The sequence below is a fragment of the Orbicella franksi genome, chromosome 2 (assembly GCF_964199315.1).
Source record: "Orbicella franksi chromosome 2, jaOrbFran1.1, whole genome shotgun sequence".
Classification (NCBI taxonomy): domain Eukaryota; kingdom Metazoa; phylum Cnidaria; class Anthozoa; order Scleractinia; family Merulinidae; genus Orbicella; species Orbicella franksi.
In genome coordinates, this window is record NC_138146.1 from 29,443,702 (window position 1) to 29,455,157 (window position 11,456).

At 43.2% G+C, this 11,456-nt stretch overlaps 1 protein-coding gene across 1 annotated transcript; it reads right to left on the minus strand.

Annotated features, from left to right (window-relative positions):
* Window positions 1-769: 769 nt before the first annotated feature.
* Window positions 770-10,288, minus strand: LOC145479153 (uncharacterized). Its single transcript, XM_081457425.1, has 9 exons — window positions 9,616-10,288; window positions 8,137-8,616; window positions 7,315-7,755; window positions 6,384-6,812; window positions 5,539-5,988; window positions 4,220-4,603; window positions 3,194-3,616; window positions 2,484-3,073; window positions 770-1,389 (listed from the first exon to the last, which is right to left on the minus strand). Exons 1-9 carry the CDS (start codon window positions 10,017-10,019, stop codon window positions 1,181-1,183), a joined length of 3,810 nt encoding a protein of 1,269 aa, XP_081313551.1. The 5' UTR covers window positions 10,020-10,288; the 3' UTR covers window positions 770-1,180.
* Between the last annotated feature and the right edge of the window lie 1,168 nt (window positions 10,289-11,456).

Genomic DNA, 11,456 nt, shown 5'->3' on the forward strand with positions numbered 1-11,456 from the left:
CACGAAAGGGCGGCGGAAGTACAATTTGTCATATTTACTGACTGTACAAAACACGCATCGGCGGGCGCTCTCATTCATCGACAACAGAGAATTTACTGGATTTTTGCACGAATAAAACTGAGCAGTGTCTACGGATGTAAAGTTATTGGGCCTTGATGAAACATCAAGCGTTGCTTAAAATTCAAGCGAAACTCAAACTAGCAATTATTTTGTTTTACTTTTCGGTCGGGTAGACTGACAAATTCCTCGCAAGCGTGTGGCGAGAGGAGCTAGGAAACTATGAAGTCCTGAAGCTCTGCTATATCTAAATATATCCAGCTAGTTTTTTACTGTGTAATGGAAAAGCTGTTAACCTTCAACATATGTCAAATTTAAAGTGGAATAATGTATAGCTCATGTAAAAGAAGCATCTGTCGGAACACAACTTGGTCAGCGATATATATATGCTTACAGCGGAACATACGTAAATTCGACACTGCCTTACTTCACTCAAACTGGAGCAGCTTACGACGAAAATACTTAAGCAAAATTTCAACAGACGTAAACGGGTTGAGTTGTGGGCCAAAAACATGAACAATTTCGGGAATTTCGGAGGCCATTTTCCCCGCGCGACATCCGCAAAAATCCTCGCAGCATGTACGCGCGTGTGTCGCAGGCGATGGTGCAATTTGTTCTAAAAATAGAATTATTGTCCCATATCATGGGGACAACCCCATTACTAGAAATGGCGCGCGCTTACGGTCTCCGTCCCCGATTATGGCTCCTGGTAGCCATCAATGAAGTCGCTGTAATTGAGTGCGCGATTTTGTGTGGGGATAACATATTAAAGATCAACACATTTTTTTTCCTTGCTTTTAATGAATGGCTATACAAGAGAACAGCTTACATAGAAATGAAAGGCGTTAGTAAGGTTAGTAGATTAGGAATATACATATAATGGCAGGACATGTATCCATTTGCCGAGATCTTGCGCAAGCTTTATCAAGATTTGACAGCAAGTCAAACCTCAGTGAGGCGAACATTTACACCTCCATTTTAATGCTTTCGTCACGTTTCACTTTTAAAACTTGCGTGCTGCCGTATATGAGGTAAAGTAAAATGGTATTAATAGGTTAGTTAAACGTTAAAGCTGTTCTCCATTCGTGTCCGTCTTCCGTAGTTTCCATGGTTTGTTAGCAGGTCACAGGTAATCATTTACGTTCATCGTAGCCCCAGTCTCCCGACTCATTTCATTGGTTATTGATGGTGCCGGAGTTTCTTGGTCAGCGGCTGTTGGTGGTGAGTCGTAAACCTGCGGTGTTGCCATGTCGGCGGGTGGACTGGGGTCTATAGAGTTTGAGGCCTGAGGTTCATCAGCTTGCTGTATGGTAGTTTGTGCAGCAGGTTGGTCTAGCGGAATGAATAGTAACTTTTAAATCAATAGCCACTCAAAGCTGGTTTTAAGAGGGCACTGTTGGCAAAAACCAATATGTAGATTCGCTCTCAATTATGACAAAATATTTACAAGGCTAAAAAATGTTTAAAAAGGTAAAACACCAAACGTTTTCGACGTAATCTCATCTTCAGGGTGGAAAAGCTGTCCGCCACTCGCATAATTGATAACCGTTAGGTAATTCTCGATTGGAAGTTTCGCCATGTAACAGTGAATTTGTTTGTTTAAGCTAGGTTGCCATTGTTGGATCATTAGGCCTTCTAGGATTCTTCGCTCGTGAAAAGATTGGGCGGTACGGAGTATGTGCCAGCTAAAGAAATGCAAAGGGCTCTCGCACGGGTGACGGGCAGGTTCAGAGGTTCTGAAATGATGTTAGGGTCAGCAAACCCTTCATTCCCTCGGGCCTAAACTTCATAACCTACGAGACCGACCAACTGAATTCGACACCTTTACTCTAGCATATGTTACTTGGCAACTCGGCGCAGTGAACACGAATTGTCACCCGCGGGTCATCTGAGTTTCTACAAATAACAGTGCCTGTGCCACAATTACTGAACCACTTATAATCCCACAAATCAATTCAAACTATGAAAACTACCTAATTTTGTTTTTGAAGAAATTGGAAAAGAACAGGACCACTTGGAAGTATTGCTCGTTGATATTCATTTAAATTGTCGTTCGCACCTGGTAAAAGAAAAATTGGCTTTCTTCTTAATGGAGTTTCAACTTAATGTAAACTTGGTTCATTCTGTCCAGTCTTTTATCTCTCAATCAAATTACGTGACTGTTTTTCATTTTGTGCTTATTGTTGTTATTGCTTACTTTTTCGGCACCACCGTCATTTTGTCTTTTGAAGAAAATAAGAGTAAACGGCACAAGCTCTCTCGATGAACAGTTTACTCTTAGAGTAAATACCGAGTTAATAATATTGTTTAAATATCAAAAAACAAAATGGTTGAGTGATTTTAAAGTAATCGTTGGGTAAGTTCAGATTAAATGTCTTGAGATCAGAATCGGCCGGTAAATAAAGCCACCGATTATTGTCACATACCTCTCACTTTTCGGAGACTAAATTTGCTGACAGCTTTCCTTAGCAGCTTACTCCAACCCTTTCTTCCTCGCATCCTAGCCTTTCCGTAACGAAGCCGGATTCGTCGAAGACGTCCGCGTAACACAGCACGCAGCTTATTACAGCAGTTCCTCACACGTCGCCACATTCGTCCGTAACGTAACTGCAAGGCTCCTCCTCTGGATGGCACATATTTCCAGCGCCCTCCAATGCGGATCCCGAATCGACGTCCTCGCAGCGTGACCCTTCTTCTCTTGCCCCGATATTTTATAGTCCAATATCCGCGCCGTTTCTTAACGAGTCTCCACCTGCCTCCGTACCTGAGTCGCATCTTCACGTAGGTCTTTCTTCGTCTGAAACCTTTCCATTTCTTTCCGTACCAGATCGTTGGTCGTCCTCGTCGGAATCGGATTGGTCTTCCTTTTCGCCTATAGTGCACCATCAAGCGTCCTTTGCGAGGGTATATCCAGCGTAGTTTACCGCGGACATACATCTTCAAACGACGAACGATACGTCTAACTGGTCTCCAAGGCCTTCTGCCGTAGCGTACCCAGACTCCTCTGCTTCGTATTCTGTGAAATGAACAGGAAAACGGAGGAACTTCAAGGACTGCTTGGAAAAGGATAATTAAGCTGCCTATTGATTTTTTTCCATGCAGCAAATATTATGACAACAGCGTTAGATTCTCTTACCTAAGGCCATAGTACTTGGTACCAACACGGAACCTTAGTCGCCCACGCGTCCTTCGGACCCTTCTGAATCGTTTGCCATATTTGAAGACAATTCTACCATTACGCTGTCCGTATCGGCGTCGACGTCTGCGTCTCCTGCGTCTGATCCTTCGCCAGTACCGTCTTAACCTTTTCCGTCTTCGTCTTCTCCTTGCACGGCGACCACGGCGCGTCGAAGGACGTCTCCATCGTTTGTTGTAAAAGAATCTTAATTTACCATAGATGAATCGAATTGGTCTGGTTTTTCTGCGGTAAAGGACGCGAAGGGTCTTACCGACTCGCCTTAAGCGTCTGTACCGTCTCTTCAGAAGAACCCTCACTCTTCGTATTCCGACTCGGTACCATCTTCTTCCAAAGTAATAGCGGACTATGCCCAGTCGGATGCTAACACAAAAGGGAAAATCAGGAACTGATCAGTTTTAAGCCCCTAGTCAGATGCTGTTGGGTCTGTAATTCCCAAGCTATTGTTGTTTGTGATGTCACTCTGGGGCGGATACAGGATTTCAGAGAAGGGAGTTGGAGATGTGGACCAGCGAAGGCGGTTCCCTTTAGAGGTAGCCGGGGGCATGCATTCTCTCCCCACCCCCCCCCCCCCCTACCAAACAACAAAAAAATTTTAGAATTGAGGTCCTCGAAAATGGGATGTCTCATTTTGTTTTTTAATTTAGCGGGTTTGACCGAACCCCGAGGTCTTTTCATTGCACGCCCGAGAAACAAATAGAGTATGAGCTTGTGGTTTTGTAGATGTGACTAGTGCGTGAGTAATAAGCTGGCTTGATACATTTCAGAAGGTCTATTCAGATCCCTGATGCAGGATCACATAAGGGCTAGCCAATTCGTTTGAGCCTCAATTCGTTTGCAGTTTCGTCTTTCATAATAATTTTAAAAAGCAAATGCTTGAGAAAGGCAATAACAATGAGGACTACAACGTAAATAACTCGACTTAAACAAACAAAATAACTGCCGTAAATAAATCCCTATTCTTACCTTAAACTACAAGACCTTCGACCGTAGCGGAAGAAGAAGCGTCCACGCTTTTGGTAGACTTGTCTCCAACGTCTTCCAACGTATATACGCATTACGCCGTAACGCCTTCCTCTATACCGTCTACCGCGTCGCCAAGGCCTTCTTTTGGGTCTTACACGTCTTCGCCGTCTTATAGTTATCCAGCGGCGTCCACTGAAAACAGCGATCCTTGTCCGCGTGATACGTATTTTTCTATATATTCTTCCAATACGAATCACGGGTTTTCTTCCGCGGATAGTAATCCTTCTCCATTTTCTCGAAACGCGGGCAAAGAGGCGATACTTTTTCCGTGGAACGCGTCGCCAGGCTCTTCTAAAATAGTAATACAACCAGCCGCGTGTGAACCTGTTGTGAGGAAAAAAATCATAGTGTCAAAGATGAAGTGTGGAATTCATTGCAGCGGTGGGTCTAGTAAATCAATCAGTCAGTCAATCAATCAATCAATCAATCAATCAATCAATCAATCAATCAATCAATCAATCAATCAATCGATCGATCGATCGATCGATCGATCAATCAATCAATCAATGAGTCAATGAGTCAATCAATCAATCATAGATCAATCATCAATCACTCAATCGATCGATCAGCCAAAACCTTTATTATGTTAGCTAGCCAAGGAGAAACAAAGACGGGGTTCGTCGAAAAAATTTCTGTGAGAGAGCAACCCCGCCCCATACCCACAACACATGAACACTCCACAGTACCATTCAATGAAAAAAATACCCAGGAAAGAAGGGAGTTCCCTGAACCCCATGCAGCCCATCCCCCTTGAATCCACCCATACATAGCAGTAGTGAACAGAGTCAAAATAATGTTCAGGGTAATCTTGGAGAGTGCCCGGTCACATTTTTTTCAAAATTGCCTACGAATGAAATAACTTAATAATGAAAAAAAAAAACAGGAATCTATCCATATACAAAATCTTGTCCATTTACAAGTTGAATCAAGAAACATTAACAAAAAAGACATACTGTAGTATGTATCGTTTTTTTACATTATTTGAATGTCTATACACCAGCTGGGAGCATCGATTTCTATATTGCCAGTGCCACGGATGTTCTTTAAAGGAACAATGTCAAAATACTTGAAGTCATATTTCCGATCTACAAAATGACTTTAAATTACCTGAGAATGAAAGTTCTCTTGAGAAGTAATAATGTACAATGAGGTTCACGACTTACGAACAAAAAATCAAATTTCACCTTGTCTAGGAAGGATGTCTGATAAACCATTTTTCTTTTAGATGAACGCGTTCAGAAGAGTGAAGAGAATATTACCTGATTCTCCTTCGGCGTCCTCCAAGGCGGAATGTTAATCTACCTTTCCACCTGAAGATCTTCCTTGTCTTTCTGCGGTAATAGATCTTGAACGGGCTGTTGCGACGTCTGTATCGCCGGATACGTCTGATTCTGCGCCTCTTTCGTCTTCGATAGCGCCTTACGCGTCGCATCTTCCGCTTGAAGCGTCGGTATTTACGTCTGCGTATGCGGCGACCTTTTCGTTTACGTCTCGGTATGATTCGTCTCCACCTCCTTCTGACACGATACACAGGTTTTCCGCGCCTGAACCCGATTCTGCGGTATTTTCGACCTACCCGGACACAGATCCTGCCTCTGTATCGTCTTGTAGGACGCCATCGGCGTCTGACGAGGAACTGAGGTCGACGTTTGATGGATCTCCACCCTCGTCTGCGCCGTAATAAGATCTTTCCTAATCTGGGTCGATATCTAGTAGATAAAGGAATGGCATTTATAAACACGTAATTATAACAACAGTGGCGTTTATTTGTACACGTTTCCAGGGCTTTTCTCTTTCGCTGCGCCCCGCCTCTGAGAGGTGAGAAGGTGGAACATTTCCCTGCAGGGTATAGTGCCCGTTAGTTCTTTGTTATTCGTCTAACAAAGCTATACCAAATCTGAGTACAGAAGTTATAAAGTGAAAAGCGAAGGAGGAATGTTTTTGATCTGTCATTGTACGTACTTAATTGACTGGTTTTTTTTTTCGTATCGGGCCGCAATTCAAACGTTTCCCTCCTTGCTAGTTGCAATATCAATATAATTTCTTTTGCATGGCTTTCCCGTATGTTGTTGTCTTTACGGATCAACAGAGAAATTATCCTTACCTCACAATTCTAAATCGACGTTTAAAACGCATCACAAGGCGCCTTCCTCGCCTGTAAATCTTTCTAAATCGCCTTCTAAACCATACACGCATGACGCAGCCACGTCTTACGCGCCTTCCTCTTCGCCTTCGCCGACGCCGTCGTCTCATTCTTCTCTTTCTCCGGCGTGATCTTCTTCGTCTTCGCCTTCGTCTTCTTCTTCGTATGGTTCTACGTGTCCTCGGTCTTCTCAGAAGCCCTTTGTATTTTATTCGGAATCTGCCGCGTACTATACGCACTGGCCACATTTTATTTCTGAATCGGATACGAGGTTTTCCGCGGTAATATCGCAGTAATCGCCAGCGCCGACCAAAGCGGAACTTTATTGGCCTTCTGCTCAACCATCGCCATCTCTTGCCATAGCGAATTCCAATCCTGGAATTGCGGTACCTAATAAATAAAGACGTAAGACGTCAACGGAAGAAGCATTTCGTAATGAATTCTGAAAGTGCCCTGACACTTTTGTGCTTGGACCCTCACCATTTCCGGGTAATTTTGCCCGTGTCCCGCAATTCGATTCAGTATGTTTGAGTAGATTTAACCTATTGTTGTCTGCCGTCGGCCTGTCGTCTGGAAACTGCCTCGTAAGGTCAATGGAGTTCACTACTAGACTACAATTTTTCAATTTTTTAACAATTAAAAAAAATACCAAGACGTCTCAAACGCCATTAAGTGACCTAGTTTGTACTAAACGCATATTTCACAAAAGCTATATAAATTACTTCAAAAGGGTGTGTTGTTATATATATTGATAGATTCTTGCATTGTTTCACTGTCTCCAATCTAATAAAAAAGACCAATCACCGTGGATTACTTTTTATTCTACTGACGTTTTTACTTTTGCTAATTTTCCTCTCCAATTATGACAAGTTAAATCATTGTGATGTCATACCTTATTCTTCTCCATGCACCCCTGATTCGAGCTCTTAGGTATCTACCTCGGCGGTAAGCTGGGATCCACCTTCGGCCATATTTAAAATGAAGAACGTTGCGTCGTCTTATTCGTCGCTGACGGCGTCGGTATCGACGACGCCGACGTCTCACTCGCCGCCTTCGTCGTCGTCTTCGTCTCCGTCTCCATTTCTTTCGCCGTCTTGGTCGTCGTGGCTTTCTCCTGATTACTCTCCAGCGCCGACCGTAGCGTATCATGAGCCGTCCTCCCGTTAATCTGAACGGTCTGTACCGCCGTCTAAACCGAAGAACAAGCCTTCCACGACGTCTTACGATATAGCGCCAACCAAAACCCACGCGGACCTTGAAACGCCGTGTGATTCGACGTATTATGCGGCTTTTTCCTTTGTACGTTACTCGGAAGTATCGTCCTCTAAGATATCTGATTGAAATTCAAATAAAATAGAGTCAGAACAGAACTTTCAATATCCTGCTGTCCGACGTGGAGGACGCAAACACAACTCCCGGAGCTCGAATAAATTAGAATAAATTAAATATATAAATTCCAGCAACTGGCAGTCCGGACGTACAATGCTTAAGTCCTGCAGTTCAAGTCATTTGCCATTTTGTCATTTTTCTGTGCGCTATCTCATTTCTACCTACTTTTACTTTAACGCAAGAAGTGAATATACAAGGATGGCTAGAATGTTCACTAACCACAATCTAAAAATTATGTACACGAAGTTATTGTTTCTCCCCCTGAACAATTCTCTACGATATTTTTAAGTGGCATTTCCTTTGTTGTAAATATCATTTTTCTCACCGGAAGGTTATCCATCGACGATGGTAACGCATCCTGTATCCACCCCGCCACCTCACAATCGGTCTCCAACTTCTGCGGTAATAGAAAAGAATCATAGGCCGCCTGCGTCGGCGTATGTAGCGCCGTCTACGTCTTCGACGTCGTCGTTGTAATCGTCGTCGCCAACGCTGTCGCCTTCTTCGTCCTCTCGCACGTCCATAACGCCCTCGTCTTCTTCTCGTCGGTCGCCTCCGTCGTGGTCTTGGTTTTGGTTTCGGCTTCGGTTTTACCGTTTCGTAATGGCTTGGGATAAGCATCTGTACTCGCCCGTGACGAATGGAAATCTTCATTAGTTTGCGGCCTATTCGAACGACTATCATTCGCCTCTTACGTATCAGACTCCTCCAGATGCGGTGGTAGAGTACTTGTACTCTACCCCTAAGTCTGGTCATCCTATGCCATCTTCTTCCAACACCGATGCTAACAACACCACGACGACATCTGCAGGGTAATGAAACATTGCACTGACAAGTGAGCACCGAATTCTGTTATTACACTGCTCCCAATCAGCACATTTTGTTGAGAAGGAATTCAACCGGAAAAAAAGTACGATTCTAATTTGATTCACCAGCATTTTGGGGGGTAATGTAGTAAAATGCAATTCTATTTTATCCTTAGGCAAATTTCACTTGTTGTATACTGGTTTAAGTATATAGTTCGTGAGACTCCCTCCTCGACAACTAAACTAGTTAGAAAAAACGCTGATAAAATATTGCAAAAAGTCAACCCTGAAAGCTTACAAAGGCTAAAACAGGCTCTCTCGTGTGGCTTGATTAATTAAAAGACCATTCCCAACAATTGAGTTAAATAGTGTTTATGCACAAAACAAGTTCTGACCATTTCAAGGGAAGATGAAGGATAAGAGATAAAATTTCCCTTACAAGCGTTACTAAGGAAGAAACCCTTCTCAAGATATATAAGACATGGTACCCCGGCACTACTTCCACAGGTAGTCACCACGCGCGTTGCGTGGATGTTTTTGTGGAGGTATGAAAATATGTGCAAAACCCACGTGGACTGTCCACGCAACAAACTCTGCGTAACAGGATTGGTTATTGCCAGACCCTCCTGGGATCTCGGAAACCGGGATTGACCTAAAAAAGGTCGGGAGATATGTTACCTTGGGAATAAGGCCTACAGGGGAAATGATCTATCTTGCACCTATCTTCCATTGTTCACGTTTAAAATGAGGACCTGCATGATAACCAGGTGAGGCTGATGTGGCTTCCTCTCCGAATATCGCGATTTATTTCAATTTATTTATTTATTTATTTCGTAAATGAACAGCTGCTAAACTCGTTTCAGCTTCGGTGCGGACAGGGTATAAATGTGATATTCCAAGCAAAATCAATGAAACAAATAAAGATCTAGTAGTTGCATTCCTGAGTTAACATTACACTGCCAAGAAAAAGCTAGAAGAGTAAAAATTATTTTATATACCTTATTCTACCGTATCGGAATCTCAGTGAACGTCCAATTCGATAAGCTTTCATCCATCGCCCTCTGTAAAATATTCGAAGCACACTTATGCGTCTTCGTTTCCAGCGTATTCTTCGTCTCCTTCCATATTTTCTTCTGCGTCTTCTCAATTGTCTTCGTCTAAATCGTCGCATTCGTCTGCGTATCCTGGCTCTTCGTCTTCGTAACCTACGCCGTCGCCGCTGTCGCCTTTTTCGTCGCCGCATTCGTCGGATTCGCCTTCGTTGTCTTCGCCTTCGTCGTCGCAATCTCCTCCTTCGCCTTCGTACTCTCCTGCGCCGAGGGACTCTGCGAGACCGCCGTTTCACTCGGTACCAACGTCTTCCTCGATATATCTTAATGAATCCCCTTTTAATACGAAGCATAAGCAATTTCCTACCATATCGCAGGCGGAATCTTCGTGATCTCACAATCACTTGTCGCCACCTGGAGCCGTACCTCACTCGAAGGCGTCTGCTTGGTCGGGATAGTCGAATCCATCTTCTGCGGAAAATGCTCACTTTTCCATAGCCAAATCTTGAAATTAAAAGCAACAGAAATTAGTCTCTGAACGGTTAAATTCAAACTACGAGTCACGCTCATTACATAAACAAATTAAATAGAATAAAAATTCTGGATTCAAGCATTGTATACATTGTTAAATATTGTGTAAAGCTATAAGCTCTTTTATTCCGAGCTCCTAAATACCATCCACTTATCGCCTACAAAGATTTGTCAAGTTTGGGGACCGATAAATTGAAATCATTAGTTACCTACTACCATTTGCAGAATCTACCAGTACTGCGCTGGAAAAATTTTCCTGAGCATATCAAGGATTCAAGAAGGGAAACCCTGTACGGTTAACGTTGAAAAACGTGCGTGACATGAATCATTGTAAAATATATCATTGTTATGTCAAAGATCTGTAGGTACGTTTTCTCTAGTAGAAACATAACTTGCTCTTGTTTTGCACTATCGATAGATAGCTCACTTCCTTTTTTACAATATACTATATACTACTGTCTCTGTAGGACCATTGCTTAACTTCGATTTCCCTGGCATGAAGTAATTAGGTGTACCGCAGCCAAGCGCAGGTTTTTTAAAAATTGTTTTATTCTGTCTCAAGCATCCTGAATCTACGAATTTGATTGGCTAATTACGCCGGGCAGTTTCTCACGAAACGGACTCTCGCATCCACTTAAAGAAACTTAGCGTTTGGTTCACTTTAAACTATAGAGTAAAGCCTTGGAGCCGACGGGCTCATAGCTGCCGGAGCTTATTCCGGTTTCTGTAGCATGAAGAGACTAGGAGTATTTCTACTCCCCCTGGACGGGATGCCGGTCCATCGCAGGTCACTCCCCCCCTAATTTGTTGGATTTCCCCAACAATTCGCAGGTACCAAATTTTATACTCCTGGTTGGAGAGAGGCACTGTGAGAGTTAAGTGTCTTGCCCAAGGAAACAACAGTGTCCCCAGCCAGGGTTCGAACCCGTACCGCTCGATCCGGGGACGAGCGCACTAACCGAGAGGCCACCGCGCCTCCCCACTGTAAACTATGTAGCCTATGTAAATGTAAAGAAACACAACGCACAAGTAAAAAGAGATGGGTTTGGACAAGTTATCAGAACGAAACGCATTAGTTCTCACTGTTAGTGAGTGCACGCTGGCATTTCAATACCTTTTAACCATGCTTATTTCTGCGATTTTAAATTCGTTCGCCACTAACTTTCGAAGTTTTGTCAAAAGAAAAAAAATATATAGAGACATTATTTGTCAGCTTGGTCTGGTACGCATCGAGAAAAACTTTGTCCTTGGCCTTGAAA

Excerpts from the sequence above, each read along its gene's own strand:
- LOC145479153 (XM_081457425.1), bottom strand. The coding sequence starts at position 10,019 with ATGCTTCGTATTAAAAGGGGATTCATTAAGATATATCGAGGAAGACGT. Across the intron at positions 7,756-8,136 it reads CGTCGATGGATAACCTTCCG|ATATCTTAGAGGACGATACT; the intron begins GTGAGAAAAATG and ends AATTTCAATCAG. Across the intron at positions 3,074-3,193 it reads ACCAAGTACTATGGCCTTAG|AATACGAAGCAGAGGAGTCT; the intron begins GTAAGAGAATCT and ends TTCATTTCACAG.